A 26,832-nucleotide genomic window follows, 5' to 3' on the forward strand; every position below is an offset into this window, starting at 1 on the left:
CTGAGGTACCACAGGGAGGACACATTACACGCTGCCGCTGCTGAGGTACCACAGGGAGGACACATTACACGCTGCCGCTGAGGTACCACAGGGAGGACACATTACACGCTGCCGCTGAGGTACCACAGGGAGGACACATTACACGCTGCCGCTGCTGAGGTACCACAGGGAGGACACATTACACGCTGCCGCTGAGGTACCACAGGGAGGGCAGGGCACTGATTACTGCTCTGTGATCCCACACAGGAGGCGGCACAGGCTTCAAGTTAGACACGTGCGGGAGGGGGCGTGGTCAGAGGTCTGGCCCCGCCTCCGAGGTGAGTTATATCCCCGCTGCTAGCACCGCCCCCCACAGATACAGTGCGCCGTGCGGGAGGACGGAGGTGCTACAGCAGCGGCTGCCGGGACAGCAATGACTTTCAGACGCCTCAAGAAGCTGCACCAGAAGGAGGATTACACGTCCCCTCCGGATCAGGCCATATACCGGGAAAGAGACAAGGCTGACCCCTACATGGCGCTGAGCTCGTACAGGACTGATGACATGTACAAGGCGCTGGTAGTCTCCGGCGGGACCCTGCCCAGAGCGAAGAAGGTGAGGGCGCAGTGCAAGTGGCATGTGGTGTGTGTGCACGGTGCGAGCCCGGGGCTGACCCCGCACTGCTGCAGGCACGACGGGGCTCTTGTTGTCATGGCATTTCCTAGTTGTCTTTATTTTGGCCCTTCAGGGGTTAACGTGCAGCCAGTGATATATAGAGGGGGATGCAGTGACCTATTGTTCAGCAGCCCCATTGTCTGCAGGGTCCTGTCTGTACCTGCCCCTGTCAGCAACACTGGTGCCCCTGTGCCATCCTGTGAGGCAGGCACTGTCCAATAATAGTGGTGCCCCTGTGCCATCCTGTGAGGCGGGCACTGTCCAGTTATAGCGGTGCCCCTGTGCCATCCTGTGAGGCGGGCACTGTCCAATAATAGCGGTGCCACTGTGCCATCCTGTGAGGTGGGCACTGTCTGGTAGTAGCGGTGCCCCTGTGCCATCCTGTGAGGTGGGCACTGTCCGGTAGTAGCGGTGCCCCTGTGCCATCCTGTGAGGTGGGCACCGTCAGGTACTAGCGGTGCCTCTGTGCCATCCTGTGAGGTGGGCACCGTCAGGTACTAGCGGTGCCCCTGTGCCATCCTGTGAGGTGGGCACCGTCAGGTAGTAGCGGTGCCCCTGTGCCATCCTGTGAGGTGGGCACCGTCAGGTAGTAGCGGTGCCCCTGTGCCATCCTGTGAGGTGGGCACCGTCAGGTAGTAGCGGTGCCCCTGTGCCATCCTGTGAGGTGGGCACCGTCAGGTAGTAGCGGTGCCCCTGTGCCATCCTGTGAGGTGGGCACCGTCAGGTAGTAGCGGTGCCCCTGTGCCATCCTGTGAGGTGGGCACTGTCCTGTAGTAGCGGTGCCCCTGTGCCATCCTGTGAGGTGGGCACTGTCCGGTAGTGGCGGTGCTCCTGTGCCATCCTGTGAGGCGGGCACTGTCCGGTAGTGGCGGTGCCCCTGTGCCATCCTGTGAGGCGGGCACTGTCTGGTAGTAGCGGTGCCCCTGTGCCATCCTGTGAGGCGGGCACTGTCCGGTAGTAGCGGTGCCCCTGTGCCATCCTGTGAGGCGGGCACTGTCCGGTAGTGGCGGTGCCCCTGTGCCATCCTGTGAGGCGGGCACTGTCTGGTAGTAGCAGTGCCCCTGTGCCATCCTGTGAGGCAGGCACTGTCCGGTAGTAGCAGTGCCCCTGTGCCATCCTGGTTGTGTATAATATCTGTACAGTGCCTGTCTTATAATAACATTACCTGTACCTGTCCCATGCAACATTGGGGTGGACTGTAATATCTAACATTACATGTGGTGTAATACCTGTACCTGTCCCGTGTGACCCTGGGGAGGACGCTGCACCTGCATATTACTGCCTGTAATAACATGGCCGCTCCTGTAATAACTCCCTGCTGTGTTGTCCTGTGTGATTTACACTCTGCTGTGTAAGTGTCTGGTGTTGGACATAGTCTGTCCTGTGTGATGCAGTCCTGTAGTGACGCTCCCTGTCCTGTAACACTTATTCTGCTGCTGTCCTGTAAAAACTTGTCCTGTGTGATTTGCACGCTGCTGGATCACTATGGTAGGTGCAGCACCAGGTTGTCAATCTGTCCTGTGTAATACGCAGTCCTGTAATAAGTGCCCATCCGGGATGGCACATGATCTGCTGCTGTCCTGTAATGGCAGTGCCTGTCCGGGGTGGCACATGATCTGTTGTCCTGTAAGAACAGTGCCCGTCCTGTGTATTCTCCTATTTGTGCTGTGATAACAGTACCCGTGCTGTAGAGAAGCGTCCTATACTGTCATACTTATTTTATCTCGCCGTCCTATACAAGTTCGTCCTTTGTGCTATAATAAGGGACGGTCAGTAGCTCCATTTTCGTTGTGTATGGCTGGAGCTCTGACCATATCTGTAAATGCTGTGGAACATGATGGCGGGATGGTATATCGTCTGCACCTGACCATGGTGCTGTCCTGCCCACCTGCTGTCCCTGGTGTTCTGCATTAGTAATTCTGACAAATGGTGACAGATCATTACATTGGGTTTCAGTGGGGAACGCTCTATCTAGTATTCTCCAAACGTACATATGCGGTTGAAGTAAGCGCGAAATACCGCCAACCGCAGCAACTCCAGGCGTGAGTGTAGGTGTCTGAGACGATTGCATGTCCGCCGTCTGACATTTAAGTCTCTAGACATTTCCTCACTACTTCTTATAAAGAGTTCAGCCTTTCCGACCACGGCTATTATACTTCCTTACAGCAGCTTTGATGTTCACATATGAACCTGCACCTAATATCTGCAGATGCTGGCGCGTTAGCGGCACAGGTGCACCAATTGTGCAAAAGTGGATTAAAAATTGGACGCTGGCACATAGTTTTATCAGTTGGATGCTTTTGTAGTATGCCACAACATTCTTCTCTTATGGTATGTGTAAGTAAAACGAGTAGGTGTGACTGTACACTTAAAGGAACTGTGAGCACAGAATGGCCAGACGAAGTACAGGCGCTCCGTGCATCCTTTCTATACACCTTCACACCTGCTTGCTTTCCCTCGATCACACCCTCTTGTTTGACTGATTGCTCTGGCTTCATAGAGCGAGAGAAGGATGGAGATAGGTGGAAAACCAGCAGGTGGTAAGGTGTATGTAAATGACTGGCCACACCAAGGTTTGTACTTGGTTTGAACAGTCATTCTGTGCGGACAGTCCCATTTAATAGTGCAGTCATAAGATCTATGGGCTCTAGATGACTATACCACCACCATGTTCGGCTGACTGCTCTCTCCCGAACACCCCAGGCCGGCATGGGTAGAGGAGAGTAAGATGCTGTAAGACACACCTGGTGGAAGCTTGTACTCCGGACAGATCTGATTGGCGCAGTCACAGGTTGGCATTAGCCTTAGTCTAATAAAAGTGCTAAGCACACGGTGGTATTTTGGCTGTATTTTGTGCAGATAGTAGGGCTGCCATAGAGGTGTCCGAGGCCTCTACCTCCTCTGATTTCACATATTGTCTGTTGCTAGGCTAGGGCTACACCGTGACATTTTGTGGTGTCACATTATACCATCCCATCTAATGGTTTCTTATGCTGTCGCATTACAACCTGTGAAACGGAGTCACAAATGTTTCCAAATGTTTGACTGTCGCTAGTTGTAAGTCACCGTAAGCTTCAATGCAAGTTGCAAGCATTGGTGACATGACTATGGCCTTTTTTTTTTTTTTTACTACAAAATCAGTTTTCAAATTGTCTGCAGCTTGCTGTGCTATGACTATCTGTGCAAAAGTTTTTGGTCTTGTATCTTGTCTGTGAATTGCTGTCAGACAGCTGTAGCCCTCTCCTAAAGTCCCCGACCTTCTCCTTCAGACCCCACATGTCCAGAGAGGGCACCTGACGGCCAGTGGGCAGCGCACAGCGGCTACTTATTGCTGGGTACTGCCGGCTCATAGTGACCAGGACCGCCCGGCTACTAATAGGACACACTTTATTAATAGCAGGTGTGTAGCTAATTGATTTGACGGCTCCTTTCTTGTGGTTCAGTCCTGTAAGGAGTATTGCAGGAAGCATTTGAAGGATTTACTTGCTAAATGCTGTATAAATTGGCTATACTGAGACTACTGAAGCCTGAACAGCTAAGACGTGGCCACTTTGAAGTCCTAATCTGAGCACATGTAGCGTGTCCTGTCCATAAATGCACATGTTCTGTGTTATTTAACTTTTAGGACAAGTTCTGACATTTTGTAATTCAGTCACATCCACAGGGTGACTTGGATATACTTAGTGTAACACTTTGTTTTGGACCCTCTGTTGTCCATGTGTACGATGGCCCACCCTCAGCTCCGTGTGTCCTGGCACATAAGCCAACATTGGTCCATTTCTTTCAAAAAGAGCTCACAGATAAAATCCCAGCAAGTGCTAGATTGTTCCCGATTACAGAGCAGGCTACTCCAGCACATCCGCTCCTGCACCTGTCCGCTGTATGCAGAAGCAGTGGCTGTCTTCAGTTTACAATTGTGACATGACCACAAAGTTTAGCGCTTGTCTCTGAACGTCCACTTTGGGTGCATTCACCCATACATATTTTTTTTCCTGTCCATGTCTGCAATGGACCACACAAGCCAATGGTTTTATACTACTTTATACTAGTGCACATAAGACCTCAGGCGATTAGTGTGTGTAAGAAGTAGGCAGTTCCTGCACCCATCTGTCTAAACGTAGGCTTATTCTTGAACCCCCCCCCCCCCGCATTGAATGCAAATTTCCTTGTTGGCCTTTGTTTAGGGTGCCATTCAGGGAATAAAGACTGTACACTTCACCCCATTGCTGGCTCCACCAGACTGTCTACTGCTCATGTCAGAGTAGTGTCATGGACTACAGGACCCATTGAACCATTGTATGGTGCCAAGATATTGATTACCTGTACCCTGCATGGGTCATCGGTATTAAATTGCTGGGGGTCTGGCACCCACCAGTCAGCACCTAGCAGCTCTGCTGGCCGCTGGTTGTAAACATTGAGCGGAGCTTCATTGTGGAAGTCCATTTAATCTGTAGTGGTATCTGCTGGGTACTGCAAGAACAGCTTCTAGCAGCTGCTTGGTGGTGGGGGTGTTTGTTAAACCTCTGCTGGTTTGATATTGATGACTTGAGCATAGGTCATCAATATCTTGTGACTTGACCACACTTTAAGGCTATGTGCACACGTCAGGATTTCTTGCAGAAATTTCCTGAACAAAACCGGACATTTTCTGCAAGAAATCCACATGCTTTTTTTCGCGTTTCTTTTTTTTGCAGACTTTTTGCGTTTTTCCGGAGGTTCCCAATGCAATAATATAGTGGGAAATCTGCAAAATTAATGAACATTCTGCGTTTTTTACCGCGATGCTTTTTTTTTGCAGGAAAAAAACGCAACATATTCACAAAAATTGCGGAATGCATTATAAATGATGGGATGCATATGTGTGCGTTTTAAACGCATTTTTATAGCGAAAAAACTTGAAAAATCCTGAACGTGTGCACACAGCCTAAAGGAGTTTTTATTAATTTTGTATCCCATGCTAGACCTGATCCAATGGCGCCCGTGTCTTCCAGTGTTCATATGCTGTGCATTCCTCAAGAGATCGCTGAAATTTGCCCACCTCTAGTGACCATCATTATTGCATAGCCAGTAGGAACGGCTGGTGTGGAGTTGCACGAGGATGCAATCATTTTATTTATTTTTTTAAATTATTATACTTTATTAAAAGTATATCCGATAAATGGCTAACGTATCTCTTGGAGGAGAGGTGGCCATAACGGACAAGGGGCTGTAGGGCCACAGTTGTTGGGTTTCTTCCCTGAATGATGGTGGGTACTCCGATCTAATGTATGTATTCTACCAGTATTCTTCAGTGAATGAATGACCTTGTACAATTTACTTTAACACCTTCCTTAATTCCTAATTTATGGCAGCCCAAGTACACTGATATATGCCCAGGGGCCTTAAGAATGTTAGATTTGACTACGTTAAAATGAAGGAAGAATGTAGTAAAAGTAGCATAAAATACAGCTGGGTGCACGTCAGTCCAGCTCTCTGGCTCATGGATCACGTGACGAGAAACTGAGTTTTGACTCTTGGATAATATTAGGTTAGATCAACTACTATTCAGGCCAAGGATCTGCAGTAACAAGAAGAGATAAGTGACTTAGTACAATATGATAAAAGAATTAAGACAAGATGAGCTTCTTATCTGACACGTTTTTTTTTTTTTTCCCAGGGCAGGTTCAGTGCCAAACGCCACAAAAATGAAATGTCTTGTTTGTAATTTAGAAAATTGTTAGACTATTGGCAAAAATCTTACAATGTAACCTGAAGGTAACGTCTACATGATCAGTCATCCGTGCCAATGCTGTGGCAGCGCCAGTATATTGATTACTCGAGTAAGGTGCGGTGTTGCGTGCCAGCACCACCTTTGCGTGTGGTACATTGCTTTTTCATCCTGAACCATTTAGTCTTCAGCATATGAAGCAATATTGTGTGCAGCGTATGTTAAGGGTACGGTGCCGTTAATTGTGCACAGTCTGGGTTAGCGGGCCTTGCCAAACTGGATCCAGATCTGACTGTCTAGAACTCCGCTATGTAAGTGCCTTATCATGAAATATAATGAAATCGAAGTTTGATCTGAGAGAGAGTAATTATTTCAAGCTGGATCCAGCCTTTGGCACCTAGATAAAAAGCTGTCAGTTATGCAAACGTTTGGCTATTTACTTAACACAAAACTGGAAAATCGAGTTTCACATTACTTTGCGTCCAGCCGACTTCTTTAGTCATTTTATTATCAAACGAAGGCCTAATTATTTACTAATTTGCATGACGTGTAGTCAGCCAAGTCACAACGGGGAACAAGGGCATCTGTCAGAGTACTGTATTAAGTATGTATATTTATATTTATAATACATACCTGTTACAGCATTTTCTGATGTGTTATAAGTGGCATTAAATTACTGATGTGTCCTGCTGCATAGCCGCGGACCATGCAGGGCTTGGAGTGGGTGAGCGGGTCAGCTGCTCAGAACTGTAATGTATCTCTACCAGGAATGAATTCTCTTGTAGTTGATCCATCTGTACAGTTGGCTAGCGGATAGCACATTGTGATTACACTCCCTTGTCCTGTCTCAGTATAAAGTTCCCAAGCAGCTGGGAGAAGGAATGCTCCTTTGCATTCTTCACTTTTCCTTTTCTGTGTTGCTTAGTATCAGTAGTCTCATAGAACTTGAGTGCAAAGGCTAATGGCTTCCACCATCTGTTAAGAAAAGAGCCAGCACATTTGTGAATGGACTGAGGCCGTCATTGGTTGTAGTTACAGAATGATTGTCAGAGAAGGTCTTCACAGCCTGAAATGTGGTGCTGGTCCGCTCCATTGCGGTCTTGGACACTATGGAAGCATCTTCTTACATTTTGTATTTGCCATGTATTGTCATATATTGTAGCTCAGCATAAACGTCCTTTCTGCCAAATTGTGTATGAGATTTGGGTCCTCTTGTGTAATGAAATCCTCATTTATTAATATTTGTGCAAATGACTAAACTTCAGTGACACACAAGTGAAATGCTTACTTTTAATTTAGGGTGACATGTTTAGCTAATCCTTACAGTGGTACCTTGCATCTATGGAGAACACCTTTTATTCTGTACTTTTTTGTCAGTACCTTCTCCTAAAGGTACCTTCACACTAAGCGACTTTACAACGATAGCGATCCGTGACGTTGCAGCGTCCTGGATAGCGATATCGTTGTGTTTGACACGCAGCAGCGATCAGGATCCCGCTGTGAGATCGCTGGTCGTTGCTGAAAGTCCAGAACTTTATTTCGTCGCTGGATCTCCGGCTGACATCGCTGAATCGGTGTGTGTGACACCGATCCAGCGATGTCTTCACTGGTAACCAGGGTAAACATCGGGTTACTAAGCGCAGGGCCGCGCTTAGTAACCCGATGTTTGCCCTGGTTACCATTGTAAAAGTGAAAAAAAAAAACACATACTCACATTCCGGTGCCCGGCGTCCGCTTCCCTGCACTCCTCCTGCATCCTGTGTAAGTGCCGGCCGTAAAGCAGAGCGGTGACGTCACCGCACTGCTCTGTGGGAGATGCCGGAGATGTTCGGCGCTGACACAGGATGCAGGAGGAGTGCAGGGAAGCGGACGCTGGGCACCGGAATGTGAGTGTGTGTTTTTTTTTTACTTTTACAATGGTAACCAGGGTAAACATCGGGTTACTAAGCGCGCCCTGCGCTTAGTAACCCGATGTTTACCCTGGTTACCAGGGGACTTCGGCATCGTTGGTCGCTGGAGAGCCGTCTGTGTGACAGCTCTCCAGCGACCACACAACGACTAAACAGCGATGCTGCAGCGATCGGCATCGGTGTCTGTATCGCTGCAGCGTCGCCTACTGCAGCGTCGCCTTAAAAGATCCCTGAGCTGTAAGTAAACATTAAGTGTGTACATTTGGTGACTTATTAATTGTGCAGTTAGTCCCTTGTGAGATTCCACCTGTTTCTGACGGATCAGCATCAGATCTCTGGCCTTTCATACTAAGCAGTTTTGTGGCTGATCAAGCAGAAACGTCAATTATCACAATACGTTCTCATGAAACGAGACGTAACAGGGAATCATGCAGTCTTCTGAATACTTTCAAGGTTTCGTTCCTAAGGCTACAGTCACACATCCGTGTGACATGTCCCAGTGCAATCTGTTTTGTTGCTTTGTATCGGACATCACGCTGACCCATAATTTTGTTGACCCATACACAAATCAATATTAAAAATGGTTCTGTTTCTCTGGTCCTAGAGCACGTCCTATTCTCGTCTGTCAGACTCTGCCATTAAAGTCTATGGGCATCTGCGTATAATAGATGACACATTGAAGACATACTGTGCACTTCAGTTTTCCATCTGAGTTTCGGATGTTTTTGACCGTTTAAGGCTATGTTCACGTATTGCATATTTTCTGTGGGTTTTTCTACATGCTGGTTGTTGTTTGGGGGGGGGGGGGGGGGTTGGCTGCAGGTATTTATGGCGTTTTTTAGGTGCATTTCTCTTGTGCATGCTGATAAAGTTTAGTGCAATAAAAAAGTATGCAACTTACTGAGATTTTTGCACCAAAAACACAGCGAAACCTGATACATGTATTTTTTGCTGCTTTTTGCACTATTGCTTTCTGTGGGTGAAAAAACGTTTAAAGAAGTGACACGCTGCAATTTTCCAATTAAGTCAGGGAAAGAAAAAATGTGTATGTGCATGAGTTTTCTGAAATCTCATGGCTTTTGCTGCCATTGTAAAACGCCGCTTAAAATGTGCATAAAAAACGCAGCAAAAATACAACGTGTGAACATAGTGTAAGGGTCAAGGGATAAAAAGAGAGTTGTCTACCTGCTTCAGTGAAAAAATACCAGATCAGCTAGAATTGCACATGCAAAAAAAAAAAATCCGTTTCTCTGGGATTGTAACATTCAAATGGATCTGTGGAAGTTGCCTTAAGGTAAGTGCCGTGTCATTGGTTTTCAGTGAAAACATTTCTTCATATCTGGTGTCTAGATTTAGATTATATTAGCATATAACCGTGTCCTTCTGTAAGGACACAGTCAGACGGGCGTGTAAATCGGACTGCAATGCACAGACTGGCCGGTGGCTCTGCCGATCACAGCGTGACATCTTCATGTATCTTTGTGCAGCGGCCACGCTCAGGTCAGGAGAGCAGCCGGGGCAGTCTGTGCACTGCGTTCGGATCTCGGTCCAAATTATACAGCCATCTGACTGCGTCCTAATAGAATGCCATAATAGTAGTGTTTTTCAGCATTTATTATAAATTTTTATCAAAATGGAGAAACTTGTAGAAAAACTATACACCTAAAACTTGCTGGGGTTGGAAAAAGCGAAGGACTCAAGATGCACACAAAACCCGTGGGGAAAGAACAAGAATGCACTTCATATTTTCATGTAGCCAACATAAAAAAGTGCCAAATTTATGGAGCACATAATATGGTACAAGTCATGAAAAACAATTTACTGTGGTATATTGGCGCATTTGGCTTGATGAACGTGCTCCATGTGGGACCATCTACAAGTTTTTCTTGAACGTTTAGTCATGTGGGACATCAGAAATGAGAAGTGAACGTGCGTCACTCATAGGCAAGAGATTCCTCTTGTCTGGGCATACATCATTGACCACTTCTCTGTAAGCTGCTTTCGTAAATTGACATTTGCTAATACCAATTGTGTAAATCAGAATACCATAAACATCTGCATGGGTGAAGCTACAAGCTAGATCTCAATCTTCATTGTGGCATCTGCTGAGCAGGTGCCAAGGCTTTGCCACGTGTAGCTATTTCTTTCCCTTGGGAAGTGTATGTTCTAATTAGGGAGTTAATGGGTAATGCTGCCTGTTATCCATATTTAGGGGTCGCGTGGATTTTACAAGTGTGGTGGTGGCAGAGGTCACATTTTCTCATTTCATTACATTTGAGTGACTGATGCATGTGTTATGTGCCAGCGACCATTGTGAAAACATTTGGTGCTAGCCAGCTTTGTGTAGTGGCTAATCGGCTAATGATATGTTGGGTCCCCTGTCGCTGTCTATTTGCTTGATGTTTCTTTTCCATCCAATTTGCGATAATTGCTTTTCTTTTGTCAGTGACATTATCCTAACATGCTGTCGTCTCTGGCTTTTTTTTTTCATGATCTTTTTAATAATCCATTTGTGTTTCTGGTCTCCCAGGCAAGTAGCGGCACAGTAGTCACACCCTGTCTCTCTAAAGTGCCATCATTTAATTATTGCTTTGTTTAAGCTGTATGAGCCGATTTCCTTAGGGGAACAGATGGTTCATGAAGTTGGGGACAATAAGATGATTGAGTGTTAGATGGTGGTAGGCAGGAGGGGTGCAGGTCTCCTGAACATATGCACGATGGTGCGGTGGACCTTTATGACCAGGACGGATTTATTGTGTCACAAGCAGGAACCAGAAGCCACAATTACAAGTTCTCTAGTCGCCATATGGCTGTTATTTTATGACTAGCAAACAGTATTATATCCTCATTTATACAATCATGGTTCCCTTTCCAATAAATATAAAGTAAAGAAATTGAGCCAACTCTCCACATTGAGGAAGTTTCACCTACTTCTGGATATTTTAGTCTAGTGCACCTGTTGTGTGCTATAATGATGGAGCCAGATCCCTCCACCACCTTCTTCCTCATTCTCAGGACTACTACTGACACATGTCAGACTGGTTTGATGATCCCAACTGGTTTTGCAGTATCTATAGTAATGGCACCCGTAGCAAACTGTAGCGATGTGTCCTAAAGGCATGTTTGTCTGGATAATGAAATGGCTTCTCGTGTAGTTGCCCTCTTACTTCCAGATTCACAGTAGGACATATTTGGGTTTTGGGCTTTTACGTTAATGCTTCTTTACACAGTGTTGCTGTGTAGAAATTGGAGGTGTACCATCATTTGTGGTCTCCAAAGTTTGACAATAAGGCCTCCTTCAGACGTCCGTGGAAAAATGATATTGGTGCCATCAGTGGTTTCTATCAGTGTTTTTCCAGTATGCATGAAGAGAGAGTAAAATGGGAAAAGTTTATTGTATACTTTGCAATGTTAAACACGGATGGCACACTGCCATCCATTTGCTTGTACAGGTCCTTGTCATGCCATCCATGCTGTCAGAAAAAACGGACATCTCCATGTGTTTTGCCCTGACACACGTCATGTTTATACACCGACTATCAACATAATTTATAATGGGCACGTGTGGCATACGTGAAAAACCCCCAGATGCCACACGTACTGTTAACACGTATATGTGAAGGACGCCTATGGAAATGGTACTTTCTTCCTACAATATAAACATTTGATTTGATCGGCGGTCATTAAGCTGTATACTGTAACTTCTAAGCATGCTTAAAAATCAAATTGCCTGCAAAACAAACTTTTTGTTCTTTGGGTATTAGGAAGACCATTTTTTTTTTTTTTTGGGGGGGGGGGGGGGGGGGAAATCTAGTCTTCCTTGGAACCATTATTCTCCAAAACCGCCCAGAGCAAGTAAATCTAATCCAGACTTCTGTCCCTTTCTGTTTTTCTTTGAGGCTAAAACTATTAAAAGCCCACATGTCTATTCTCTCCAGGCTGGAGGGGAGTTGTCCCTTTCACACCTGAAAGCAGGTGACCACTAGACTGGTAACACCCAGAATTGTGCACAGTTTAGGGAAATGTATGAAACTGGCTGAAAGAAAAACTGACTTTATTGCCCATAGCAACCAATTACAGAGCAGGTTTCATTGTACCAGACCAGGGTTTTTTGTATTCGAATGAATGGCCATCCACATAACAATCAAGTTACTTAAAACAAAAATTAGAAAATCTGAGCCTAAATGTCTGAAGGAATAGTCAACATATCTGGTGCCCTGATTGTCACTTGTCTTGCATTCTGGAGCACCATTTACATTTCCAAATAATGGCCACCTATGCCTGTTTCTCCCTACTGGAACATTCTTGGAAGCCAAACGTGCCCCCACCCCATCCTCTGCTGCCCCTACGAAGACCACCAATAATATGAAGTATTCAAAGTCCAGGTAGCACAGCTCCTCAAGAGAATGTGTATAGAGAGGGTGCACGTTCCCATTGAGTTGACCACTTTCTCACCAGGCTTCAGAACAGGAGAACAGTGCTCCGTACTTGGTGGGAATGCAACAAAGCAATTTTTTTTTGTGTATTCCAGATTCAACAAGAAACACCACATTTGTAAATCAGACACGAGTAAATAGCCGGATATGTCAAAGATCATGGTGGTCTCTGTGAGATGGTAAAATGGGTATTATCCATTTCATTCTGGGACTGTCATAACTACCAACAATGTCATTCAGGGCAGTGGACATGAATGTGACCGAAGAATGGCCTCTGCGAAGATGTCACACAGTGGCACCCATATTGGGAAGATACAAATAGGGCTCCAGAATGGAACAGCGGTGGCTGGATTGGTTAAAAAGAAAAATAGATATCGATATGTTGACTGCACTTTTGACATGTATAGCCACGCTTTGGTTTTGTCTGGAGTGTCGTTAGAACCACTATTTGTAGGAAGGATTTACACCTTAATATTGTAAACTCTTTAATAGGTTGGGTAAAAAAACAAACTTCCCTACAAATGTTTCTTGAACATTTGAGATGAATTGTATGGTTCCTCTTTCTTTTTTTATTCTGAGCGAATGTTGCTTTATGGCCTGTAGACAGAAGCCAGCTCTGAGTCATGTAGCGAGAAGTGGTTTTGGTACAGTGTGTTTGCGAGTTCACATCAGTTTCTCGGCTAAGTGAGCTTCACAAGTTTCTGCAACAATTGTTCTTTTGCTGCAAATATTAAGTTGACTTTGCACACTAATACATATTTCACATTCTTGCCTGTGTGTGAAGCTTAATGCTCCGATACTCTCACGTTTTCCCCCCTACGCCTTCTTAAGGATTGAGGTTCTTATTCAGATCTAATAACTGAACTTGGAATGGGCCCATTTTTTCCACCCTACAAAATGACCCTTGTTTTGAGTTCTCAACCTCGAGTAGTACAATGGCATAAATTGTGTTTGGAAATGAATTGCGATTTGTTAAAACTTACCCCAGACAATGTGAAAGAAACTTTTGAGTGAGTACTGGGGGACAAAGGGCACCCCTCATTTGCTGGCATGAGCGACAATGTGTTACGGAGGAATATGGAACGAATGGAAGAATGTGGCTGACGTTGAATACTACGTAGATGCAAATTTTCTTGTTCTTTTTGCTTTATGCATACAGAAAATTTCAATAAGATTTAAATATTGAAATTTTAAAATAAGGAGTGCTTTGTGGCATCGCTGTGAAATGACGCATCATTTTACGCTTTCCAGACCTTCATTTTTGTGTACAATCGGATGATTGACATCTTTAGTGCATTGTGCCAAATCTACACTCCAGATTTACACGTGTCAAGAATTAGATGCATCATGTTTAATTGTAGCCCACATTTGATTGACCTATTGTAACCTCATCCATCATATATCGTATATTGTAGCATTTTTGGCAGAACCTATAATGCTGCTCCAGAAGATATTTTAGTTCATCTCATTCTAGAGAAAATAAATCGCTTATAATAGGAAAGAAAGAGTCTGAAATTTACTGATTGTCCTTAAGTTCGTTAAAAACCATATATTGCATGTGTTGGGCTCTGTTCACACGCAGTCTTTTGAGATGGACAAATCAGACTGTTTTTCAAGCAGGTACTGCTTTAAGAAACACTCCTTCTTTTTGGGGAAGTTTTTGGAATAGTTTTTCTTTTCCTGTTGCTTTTCCTGATTGGACAGTGCTTAGTTTGTAGCAGATTCCCTCGGGATCCAGTTTAAAGAAGTGACATGCACTTTTTGTTTTTCCTTCAGACATTTTTCAAAACTTCAGGAAAAAAAAACAAAAAAACGAAAAACTCCACACGACTGGCAATCTGGATTTCCCATTGACAAAGTTTTTCATACTGTTTTTAAATATAGAGGAGGATTTTAAATCAAGTATAGTGGAAAAAAACCTCCCTGAACTTTGTGCTAACATAGCCTTTTACTCAGTAGCTGGCAGAATTTGCTGGAAATTGTATTTCATCAGTTTCTTGTCATTTTGCAACATTTGGCTACCATGGTTGGCCAGTGTAATAAAGGTGATGGTTATCTATCACATAAATAGCAATAATTGGCATTTACCAGAAGAGCAAACATTGATAAGAGTGTGGCTGCAGATAACCTCTTGCAATGAGATTCATGTTCTGATACTCCTCATTATAGCTTGTATCGGTGTCAATGACTCATTTCCTTAGGTTGATGGAGATGATCTTTTCTAACAGTCTCAGTAGGAACCTCTGCGTTAATTTACGCTCTCATTAATTATTTGATTGTAAACTTCCATGTGTGGGTAATGTATTTAATATGTCTAAGCTTAGATTAACCTACTGAATTCCTTATTGTTGTCTTGCTACCCCGTCTAAGTATATTATCTTATTTGGTGTGCCGTTCTCAATTAATGTCTTTGTTTTAAAGGATTGGAATCCTTTGCTTGTAATAAAGCGTATTCATGCGGGCTCTATGTGAGCGCTGTAAGTCTGTCTCAGCCGCTTTACTCCGCTCTTTACAGATCATAAACAATTTAGACTAAATCAATGCTGATGTAACATAAACAGTAACTGCACCATCAAAGCCGTCGCTTTACACGGGTCGACCTAAAGAGGTGCAGCCATCTGTTTGGGGAAATAAGTGACATGTCTTAGCCATTTGTAGCAATACAGTTTCTTTCATAGCGGATCAATGTTACATTTGTTTTAATAACACATAGTGATGAGTGAATATACTTGTTACTCGAGATTTCCCGAGCACGCTCGGGTGTCCTCCGAGTATTTTTTTAGTGCTCGGAGATTTAGTTTTTATTGCCGCAGCTGAATGATTTACATCCGTTAGCCAGCATAAGTACATGTGGGGGTTGCCTGGTTGCTAGTCAGCGGGTAAGGAAAGGGTGAATCAAACACCCGAAAACCCCGCCCATATGACCCAAAACCGGTCCCGCCAAATTCAGGTGACAGGTTCCCTTTAATGACCTATCCTTAGCACCTTCACAATCCTATATCATAAGCTCCCATATCGGCCACATGTAATCAAATTGAATGTTGCTGCACTGCATTGTGCAGATCCTGTTAAATAGCTGCTGTTCTGCAGGACCAATGTGCTCCATCCGGCCACCGCTGGAACTTAAAATGTATCCCTTGTGATTCCAATCTGATATGGATGACCCACTCTAAGGACTGGGTAGCACCTTTAAAAGCTTTGGCTAGCTGTCAGCTGAACGATTGTTTTGACATTTAAGACCTGTACTGATTGACCCATTCAAATGATCGTTCGGTTTAGTGGCTTAAGATGCATGTACAGTGGAAGATGAGCACGAACCAGAGTTCTTACAAAAAATTTTCTTGTTTCACGATTATCGTTGGGTGAAATGTTTTGCGCAGCACAAAAAAAAAAACTTACTCTGCGGTTCATTGTCTTGTGTAAACGGGACTCGCCCTGCCAAGAAATATGGCAGCCTGTGCACCCTGAACAATCTAGTTAAACAACCACAGATTGGTAAAGGTTTACTGTACAACGGTCAAATTGGGCTGCCGGTCGGTCCTTGGAAAGTGACTTTGCGGCAGTGGTTTATCTCCCGGAGAATAAAACGATAAGTCTTTGGATATCCAATGTGAAGAATTCTCTCTAACCTCATCTTTCAGGGGAGAGTCGGGAGTCCCCCACATACATTACTTGCGTCCGATATGTGTGGAGGCCTTAAAGGTTACAACCTTATTCTACCATGGCTTCAGTGTCTTAAAAAGATTAACTAGAGTCCAAAAAGAAGGGTCTCAGAGGTACCCCTGCTCCCCCAGTATTAGATTTGTCTGCTTTACATCTCGTCATGCATCCTCCTGTGCAGAAGATGAGGTGCTCCTGTTGATTGCTTGTTGTTTTTTTCTACTCCCTTTCCCTAAATTAATTTCTGCAGAATTAATAGATCTATTGCATGAAGATTTATTATTCATAAATTAACTTTTTTTAATTTTGTATAGGGCTCTCCAATGGGTTGGAAGAATGTGAGCCAGGTATCGGAGCATCACAGGTAAGGAAGGCTTCTGTAACTTCCATTTCTGATGTTGCATGGATGATTTTCTGTATCTGCTGTGAAGAACGTTTCACAATCCTTGTTTGCTTTCCCATTATGGTCCTTTGTCTGTATGGACTACTTTCGTTATTAAGCGGTGACAGTTTATTGATTCCTGGTTTCGGTACAGCGTATGGCAGCTGCTTTTCATGTTTGCTTGTCAGTTTCTGTTGCACATAGGATGTGGCCTTGTCATGCACACTACTAAGGGTTATTATGGAGGATCACTGTCATTTACCTATACAAAATATTGGTATACAGAATTCTGTTCAGTCAGTGGTAGGATTCTCCAGATTTTGTAGAGACACTGGAATAAAGGGCTATTTAACCATTGGTGGGTGTTGTGCCTTTCTAAATGTGCAGCCCAGAGCCTCATTTATAAAGAACAATGGGGTGTATTGTGCCGGAAACACTACACATGCTTTGTCTTGGTTAGTGGCAAACTGCTGTGAAGATGTTTGGGATGGGGGTGAAGAACTCAACAAATATAAAATAACTTTTTTTTTTCCCCTCCAGGAAAATAGTCACTTTAGAAAAAGAAGATTGTGAAACATTTGGTTTTGAGATCCAGGTGAGAAGTGTGAAGGCACGCACTGTACTTCTAAATATATGCACTGTACTTCTAAATATATGCACTTTTCTGCCATTCCTATTTCCGATGTTTTTTGTAGGTGATCAAACTTATGTGATAGAGTTAGAGCCAATAATGATGGATGTCATCCTATTCATTGAGATTTCCCTAAACATGCTAGTTTTGCCCATCAGTGCCCCTTAATGAGCGCCCATCAACTAGTTTGACTTTCATTTATCAATTTAAATTATTTAGGAAATGTTCATTGGACAGTTCCTAATTTCGCACGTCCCATTCCACCGAGCTCTTACCTGATGACATCCACTGCTTTTCTTTTGATTATCCAGCCTGGTGTGATATCACATGCCTGTCACACTACAAATAGTGACGTCTCTTCGGGATGGCTAATCAAAAGAAGAGATGTGGTTGTCGGCAGGTAAGGTGCGGTATTTCCCCTCCCATTCAGCGGTCACAGATCCTTGTCATGGCTGATAGAATGGGACATGCAAGTAAATAAGAACCAACTCTAGTTGGCAGATCATGAGGTCTGACCCTGCTGGGAACAAACACATGGCATTAAGTGCTCAACTTTCCCGAAGTGCTACCACAGGAAAAAGTAAGCATCACATAATGTCCATTTACATCAAACGGCTTCTTGTGTAATGCAGGACCTCCAGAGCAAGGTATGCCCCGTATAACCGAGGATTGGCGTGCGTTCACGCCTGTGACATGTCTGAGAGCTGTCTAATATCTTACTGGATAGCACTCCGACCCATAGTCTCACAGATCCATTCACGCCTGTGAAAATCATAGATCCAAGCCTGAAATCGGTGAAACACTTATGTCCTCTTCTAAGCCGCTGTTGAGTATTAGACAGGGATGTACTCGATGGGTCTGGTCTGTGTGCTGTCCAATTATAGAAAAAAAACACAATCTGTGACACAGATGTGATCGCACCCTTAACCGGAATTCCCTATTAGGGAATATAAAAATAAGTTTTCTAAGCTGGACAACCCCTTGAATAAGTGAAATGGCTTCATTTACGTAGTCACATTTATGTCCTCTTGTCGCTGGTGCGTGATGGGACAGGATTGACGAATGATGCTTTCTCTTTTCTAAGCGGTTTCTGTACATCCTTTTTAAATAGATGCTCAATATCAGATATAATCTGTAAACTGTCTTATATAATGCGCCTTGTGATTATGGATCACGCAAGTGGTTAATTAATAGTCACTACAGCCGCTCACTTAGCCGGGTCCCTGGATTGTCATCTGCTAAGCAAACAGGAGCACCTGGCACTGTATTCATGCGCAGCCTCTGTCATGGTTACTGGGAAGTGTCCAGACAAAGTGTTTGCATATTGTCATTTTTTCCATGTTCGTGTGGCCATTTACATCTGTTTGACGTCTGAAGGATTATCCTTGTTTAATCCCTAATTTTTATCGAGATTTCCAGCCACTCTTCCTAGTGTTACATACATAAATAAGCTGGCACCATGGTCAGCTAGTTCTGTTGAATGACCTATCCATCTATCAACCTAATGTTTCCTTATCCTGGTCTCTAATGACATTACCAAACGAAGTCACTAAGACTAACCAACTCCTCCCTTTAAGCCCCAAAGTACTGCTTCATCAGCAAGAAATTGCATTTTAAAGTGGTCTTGAAGTGCATTGGGGCGTGACGATTCACTAAGGCTATGTGCACACGTCAGGATTTTGTCAGGCTTTTTCCTCAGGTTTTGTAGCCAAAACCAGGAGTGGAACAATTAGAGGAAAAGTATAATAGAAACATATGCACCACTTCTGCATTTATCACCCACTCCTGGTTTTGGCTACAAAACCTGAGGAAAAAGCCTGACAAAATCCTGACAAAATCCTGACGTGTGCACATACCCTTACAGCTTCTTAGCCTCAGCTGTATTCCAGAACTATCCGCACCCTGCACTGAAGTGCATTGGGGTGTGATGATTCACTTACAGCTTCTTAGCCTCAGCTGTATTCTGGAACTAGTAGCACCCTCCGCTGGATGATTGACAGGTCAGTGGCTCTGTACCAGAACAAACGAACTGTCAATAATCCAAAGGAGGGAGCTGCTGTTTATGGAATACAGCTGAGGCGAAGGCGCTGTAAGTGCATCGTCATGCGGCAATGCACTTCCAGATGGACTTCAAATCACATTTTCTCTCTGCTCAAGCATCTCTTGGGCCAATCACATTGTGAATCCCCTCTCCCCTAATGTATTAAAGGCTACACAGTCATGTTAATTGTTTGGGGGGGAAGAGTTGGTTAAAAGTTTAACAGGTTCCCTTTTAGGAAATGCGAAACTTGTGATGCTAGTGGTTGATCTCAGCCTTTTTCTCATTCTCTAGACATATGGACTACATCATAAGGACAGAAACACTGTGGAGATGTTCACATTCGTGTGTCGGGTCCACGAAGGAAGTCCCGCTATGCTGTGTGGATTGAAAGTTGGTGAGTGTGGCCTTACTCTGGATAAAGCAGTTATTTCAAAATTGACTCTTCTCAAAGAAAAATGTGAGATCATGAACGTTTATCTAGAATTTCGTCGGGTTATCGTCATCCTGCTGACTTTTATAAGAAATGCGAGTGGTTTTGCTTAGGAAACCGATGACATGGCTTCCTGTCTAAACTGTACCTTCCTGTTAATGATGCTCTGATAATAAGCACCAGAAAGCAATTCATTATTTTAGTCCTCAGAGAAGTCTACAGTGTGTGACAATGTATAAAATAGAATAGTTGTGGATTTGACCATATGATCTGATATATTCCTTAAAGAGAATGGCAAGAGACAGTCTACTGGATGTCTGTGAGAGTGCAGGGGAAGTGGGAAAAGGACAAACTTATCACACAGAAAACTCCGCAGCAGGACCGGGCGACCTGAGGTCATTTATCTAGGCTGGGTCCCGGCATAGTTTGTGGTATAATTACGCATTTGCTGTGAAGTTTTATTGCTTAATGTAATGTCAGATTGAATTGTTCAGATGTTGCGCAGGGCCGTACTTTGTCCAACTTTTCTATCGAGTCCGCTATTGCAACTAGTAGACATTACAAAGATTTTAGCTATTTGGAATCTGTAATATTTCCGTAGGAAATATGTATGATGCTGAACCCTGTGGTGATCCTTTTGGAACAAACAATGAACTATATTGGGTCATCAGTTATCCTTCTGACACTTTTGCATAGCACATAGGAAATTCAGCTGGGAACTCCCTTTAGTTTAGGCTTGGTCACATCAATATCTCCATGTCAGTGCATCATGGTAGAAGATGATACACTTGAAGGACGATCCAACCAGTTTTTTCCTATTCGAATAATATATGCAGCCACCACCATTATCTCATGTTTGTGGGCTCCTATTTAAGGCCCTCTTACATGAACTGACAATCATCCAAATGAGCTTTTGTACAAGTGCTTGTTCCCGATTGTTAGCCATTGTTAACTGGGCCACAACCATTGTTGTCAGCAGCACGTCTCCATGTCTTAAAAGGAGATGTGTTGCCAACATGTATACTGTATGACAGTGTTCCCCAAGTTCGGTCCTCAAGAGCCCCCAACAGGTCGTGTTTTCTGTATTTCATTAGTATGGCCCAGGTGATGGAATTATTGTCTATCTAGATGATGGAATTCTCACCTGGGCAATACTAAGGTAATCCTGAAAACATGACCCGTTGGTGGCTCTTGAGGACCGAACTTAGGGAACACTGCTGTATGAGGACCAAACTATCATATTATTGATCATTCATCCCTGGACACTTTGCATCGGTCGATGTAAACGGGCATATAAACAAGCCCCAAGATCCACTTGTTGATCAGAGTTCATATTGGAAAGAAATCGGCACACATAAATGAAGCTTAAAGCGGTCTATACACATTACATAGCTGGAAACCAAATTATCATTTGGCTTTCTCTCTAACCCCCAATACGCTCTTGGCTTGGGTGAGTACACGTTTGTTTTCTACGAAAGGATCGGGGAATTCCAACCTACCTATCCTTATGTCCCCTGACTTATCTGATAATCAAAAAGCCCCAAAACACGTTAGGTGGTCGGCCAATACTGCTGTAGTTGTCAGCTTCAGCATACTTTTTCTCTTAATGTGTATGGGGTCTTTAGTTGTGGAGGATCTTTAAAGTCAAGTTGGGATAAATTAACCTCCATTATTTGGAGTGTCTTGTGACCTTAAATCACTTCCTATATTTTTGGTGGTCGGCCAAAAAGCGACCAAGGTCTATAACTTTTTGCATCTTTCTATAGAATTGAAGCAACAAGTCCTAGTAAACGGCTGCATAATGTATGTGATGGATACGCCCCCCCCACACACACACACTCTATTGTTTGCTAATGTTTCTCTTACTGAATTCTAATTATTTTTTCTTAAATCTGTTTCAATCCCTGTTTTCAAAGAATCTGCATCCATAGTGTTTGGCTAGTGATTCTGTGACTTTGAGCAGCAGCATGTTAATGTAAAACTCGTGTTCTTTGGCTGTTTTTGTTTCAGTCCCTGTTGCTTTTTTATATTATACAGCATGTTCTGTGCAGGAAATGAGTCAGTGAAGCTAAGGACTTGGAAAGGAGCCTCCAATTGTGTCCACAGGACGGACAGTTCATGCACTACTTCTGTTCCTGCTCTCAATAGAGCTGCCAAATTTTGCAGAAATTCAGGGGAATACATATAAATTTCAGGCTTCTTCTCTCCAGTCCAATTTATCTGTTTTTTGGAAAGTGTCGTTATTGACTACAACCTAGAAAAGGAAAGTACCAGACAGGAAAGTTTAGATTCTACGTAAATCTAATTATGCCGCCATCTTTCAGTAGCTAGGTTTAGCATTTACTGCTCGAACCTTGTCCTCTATATTGCGTCTCCCCTCGGTGGGAATAATGCCGTCTTGCCAACTGCTATCAGTAAACCATGTCCTGTTTGTTTTGTGTAGGTTCTTAGTACATCGTTGAATGATAAGATTATAGATGCTGCTACCAAATTTAAGAATTAATGTGACTGATGTGTATGTACCAATACTTTTTTCTTTTTTAGGTGATATCATTGCTGGTGTAAATGGCCTCAATATGGAAGGAGTCAGGCACAAGGAGATCGTAGAACTAATAAAAGCATCCGGAAATAAAATTAGGTAAGAATATTTCATTGTGGAGATACAGACCCAAATGCTTTCATAACAATATAATATTTTACATCTGCATCGCTCTAGTATCTTTATTAAAACCCCATACACATTAGACTAATGTCGGCTGCACCCACTGATACCGGCTGGTTCGGCCAGCATTGTGTTCAGACGCCAGCTGACTGTGTCAGGAAAGATGTACAGTAGATCAGACCTGTCTGATTTCAGATTGACAATCATTTTGTTCTCCCCTGGAGATAAGCCACGGGCAGAGATGACAGGAGTTCTCGGCCAAATGAACACTCCTGTGTATGAGGGAGCCGGCTGAGATGGCTACCGGCCAAATTATAGTTTGGCATAGAGAGATCTAATGTGTATGGAGGCCTATAGGCTTAGTTCTATATTCTTGCTGTCAAGGTGCACATTGGTAGCTATTGGAGGTAGCTACCCAGTATGGGAGAATTTCAGCTAGCCATGCCTGTCTGTGGATGGGTATCCAGCTTCATGAATATTCCTAGTCATATTGGAGGAAGCCATCACTTCACAAGCTTTTCAATAAGGCACTGTGAAGTAGTGTTCATCTCTTCTGGGGAGGGCTAATTTGCATGTTTTCTCCATGGAGCATTACCAATAAGTCTCCATACACAGCTGACAGCTGGTCTTCTTACTGAGACATTGCTGCTCATGTAATGAGAATTCAATAGGATCTAGTACATGTCTGGGAAATAGAAGAAACCTTTCCCTCTGGATATCTCCATGAGTTCAGTGCTGTGTGCCTGCTGCGGTGGCCTTGTAACTTGTTTTCTTTGTGTGTATCAGTGTGAAATAATCTTTGGCTCTGTGGTTCTACAGTCATCACTTCCATGTTTTGTCTACTGACAGGCTAGAGACGGTCTATGGTTCTGCTATCCGAAGAGCGGAGTTGGAGGCCAGGCTACAGTATCTGAAGGTCAGTGATTGTCAGTTGCTGCCATGGGAATCTCTTGTGAATTGCGGTCTTTTATTTTGTCATTGCTGAGCTTCCAATATTGACTTACGGTAGTATGTCTAAACAATAGTTTTAGTACACATGTATATAGATAGTTTTCTATAATCTGCATTATATATAAACCTAATGTCAGAAGTGGCCTGAGGCTGTAAATTTTACAGCTGCAGTTACACGTGATCTAGGAAAGCAATAGATTCAGTAGGACAGCTGGAAGCTCACTGTTGCCTAATTTTTACTATATTTTTCTATAATGCTTGAACTGAAGGACCTTTCTTATTCTTGTAGCAAACATTATATGAAAAATGGGAAGAATATCGCTCTCTAATGGTGCAAGAGCAGCGGCTTTTACATGGTAAGTGACATTCTTTAAAGCTATATTTTATTGATTTTTTTTATTTTTTTATAAAGTATTAAATGATGTTTGGCCATAGATGTTTTAATAGCTGGCACTGAGTATCGTTCTCAACCTTTGAGAGAACCTGCCAGATTTTTTTTTCTGCCCTTCCATTCCACATCAGTGATGGATAGTCTGATTCTAGTAATCTACAAAATTGTCCATACTACCTCAATTTGATGTAACATTTTGTTGAAAATAAATTGTACTGTCCTCTCAAGCTGAATGCCAATTTGTAGCATCTGGTCAAGGAGAAGCAGTGACTGCCAATTATCATCAAGGTAGTCTTGCCATATAGGTGGGGATTAAGCTCAACTTTACTCAGAGGTGTCACAATAACCTTGACTAGATACAACTATTTAGCATGTGGGCATTGAACCTAATTTTTTCTAAAATGACTCAAATTGGGCTTTAAGGTCCGTTTTTGAACCTTCTAGAACCGAACTAGCAGGGTTCTGATGGCATTTCGGGGGGGGAGGAACAGGAAGTTAGGGGACAAATAGTTCAAGTTCCCTTTCACAGAGGAGTGATCTGGATCACATTTATTGAATTTTTCTGCCAAGTAGTGTAATTTTTTTTAATACAATTAGTTGCTACTTGTTTAGAAGCTGTGGACCAAGATGTCCTCATAATGTGTAATGAAACATTCTAACCAGACTTAATGTCTTAAGTATTTTTGCTTCCTGAAATCTCATGCCAGTTGAAATTTTGGGCGACCACTATTAATGGAGATTTTCACACAATGTATCTGTTGCTGTTGTACTACTTGTACAACATGAGGATACACACACACACACACACACACACACACGGAGACACACACACACACGGAGACACATGCAGAAGAGCTTTTTATTGCAAGGTTAAAGGTTACATATGGGCCTGGAAGACTTGTTAGTTTTTCAGTGGCTTACTTATTAAGTGGAGAGAATTTTCTAGCTCTTGTCATCAGCAGAAGACGAATGTTTGTAAAAGTCAGTTATTTATAGTTTCCAAACAAATGGACTTTGTGTCCATATATTGTGACCATGTCTTGGGATGTTTTTCGACTAATTTGAACCAGATTCTAATAGTTAAAAACTTGTTTTACTACGTCCTTGGTTGTATTGTCACAAAAGGCTTATTTATGTCTTTCTACCACAGAAGACATTACTAATACTTGTTTCCATTTATTAGTCTACCATGACTTGAGTTTAAGGTTGACATGTGGTGCTCAAGTAAAGTAGCTTTGTCATAATGTTTCTGTTTTATGATTTTCTCATGCAGTTATTCTGTCTTGTAGGCATCGTTGTAAAGGACCCCAGTGTTTATGACACATTGGAATCCGTCAGGTCATACATTTATGGGACAGTTCCACAATGTACCAAAGATCCACTCCCCAGCTCCCTGGCCACTGGAAGTATATGCAGTAGCGCAAGTTGCCTCAGCACAGCAGAGGATAATGAGGATCCCGTGTACCAGACCTGCTACTTCAATTCTGATTCCACAGATGACATTCACGCCATTCCCAACAAGAGCACAATCAAGCCTTACAAGTCGTCACTAACTCGCAGCTCTAGTGTCAAGTGTACTAGTCCTGCTACGAACTGGGACAAACCCAAAGAGCAGAGTACCTTTGTGTCTTTACCCAGGAAAAAACACAAAAGTTTTCGAAAAAGACTTCTGAAGTTTATCCCTGGACTAAACAGATCACTAGAAGAGGAGGCCAGTCCTCTTTAGCACCCCTTTATATCAAACGTTAAGTTATTTATTTATTGTTTTGGAAAAGAGTGAAACGCTTTGTATTTTCTTTGTTAGACTTTATTGTTAAACTTTATACCATTTTTGTTTTTCATTAAAATGTTTGCAAAGGCAGCAGTGGGTACCAAATCCTAGGTTTTTCTTGTAAAAAGAGAAAAAAGTGTTCTAGTGAATTCAGCTCTTCAAAGGCTTATGGAGGAGGACCACAGCCAGCAGGAAGCTGCTGCACAGAACAGTTCTGTTCTGGTTCAAAGCAATAGAGACCAACATCCTGTATTGTGCGAGAGCCGAGACACTGTAGTCGCTCCACTTCTCCTTAAATGCCGGGGGAACCTGCCGTGCACAAAATGTAGTAACTGAAGCTGTCAGGTTTTATGTATGCAACACACTCCCCATTGTGTAGTGATCTGGGAAGGGCTCACTTGTGGATACATTATATGGTTAATTTCCTGCATTTAGTGTTAGCTCGCTACACAAGGCTCTCATTGAATTTTCAGATATAGTAGTTTTTCCTTTAGTGATGATAAATGTTGCGGACTGCTTTTTGCTTACACGCTTGCTCAAATTGGGCTCATGTAATCATGGTGAAAATCTCCTTATTTTATATACTGTATGTCCTCTCAGCCTTTCCATTACACACTGATATATTTGCTCATCAACTGCATTATTGCATGCCTTGCAGGGAGCTACTGTGATGAAGATGTAAAGATTAAGTTTGTGAAGTTCATTTTGGTGGCATCAGTAGTGCTAGTGTATTAGGGGGCACAGTAAGTGGCGGTCCCATCAATCTATCTTTAAAAACCTATATTTGTTGACGAGGCTACACTTGGGAGGTAGTGCATAGTATATTTAAGATTCATAGTCCTTTTATTGCAGCAATTTTCTAGTTTACCTACATAATTCACTTTGTACTTATTCAGCAGACAAAGTAATTGTAATTTTTTTTTTTGTACAATAGGTTTGGAGAGGTCTTAAATAACAGCTGTTACCCCCCCCCCCCAGCCCTGCGTCTAGCACTACCTCTCTGCCCTCTGCTCCAGTCTTTGTTGATCTGCTGTGTCTGTGACATTATGTTTGCAGCACCTGTAAACTGCTACAGCCAATCACCAAGTTTGAAGGTTTGTGCTGTCTACATCGGTAGAGCTGATGAGCCCATTGAGTGGCCACAGCAGTTGAGTGTTGAAGCCATGACCTCACTTCTGCGGCCGATCACCAGAAACCAGAGAAGTGGC

General features: G+C 43.3%; 1 protein-coding gene across 1 annotated transcript; it reads left to right on the forward strand.

Annotated features, from left to right (window-relative positions):
* Positions 1-205: 205 nt before the first annotated feature.
* On the forward strand, positions 206-25,714 carry TAMALIN (trafficking regulator and scaffold protein tamalin). Its single transcript, XM_077297417.1, has 8 exons — positions 206-592; positions 16,680-16,729; positions 17,288-17,342; positions 19,711-19,813; positions 22,394-22,487; positions 23,361-23,427; positions 23,752-23,818; positions 25,143-25,714. Exons 1-8 carry the CDS (start codon positions 413-415, stop codon positions 25,577-25,579), a joined length of 1,053 nt encoding a protein of 350 aa, XP_077153532.1. The 5' UTR covers positions 206-412; the 3' UTR covers positions 25,580-25,714.
* The last annotated feature ends 1,118 nt before the right edge of the window (positions 25,715-26,832 follow it).

Source organism: Ranitomeya variabilis, chromosome 3, assembly GCF_051348905.1.
Source record: "Ranitomeya variabilis isolate aRanVar5 chromosome 3, aRanVar5.hap1, whole genome shotgun sequence".
Classification (NCBI taxonomy): Eukaryota; Metazoa; Chordata; class Amphibia; order Anura; family Dendrobatidae; genus Ranitomeya; species Ranitomeya variabilis.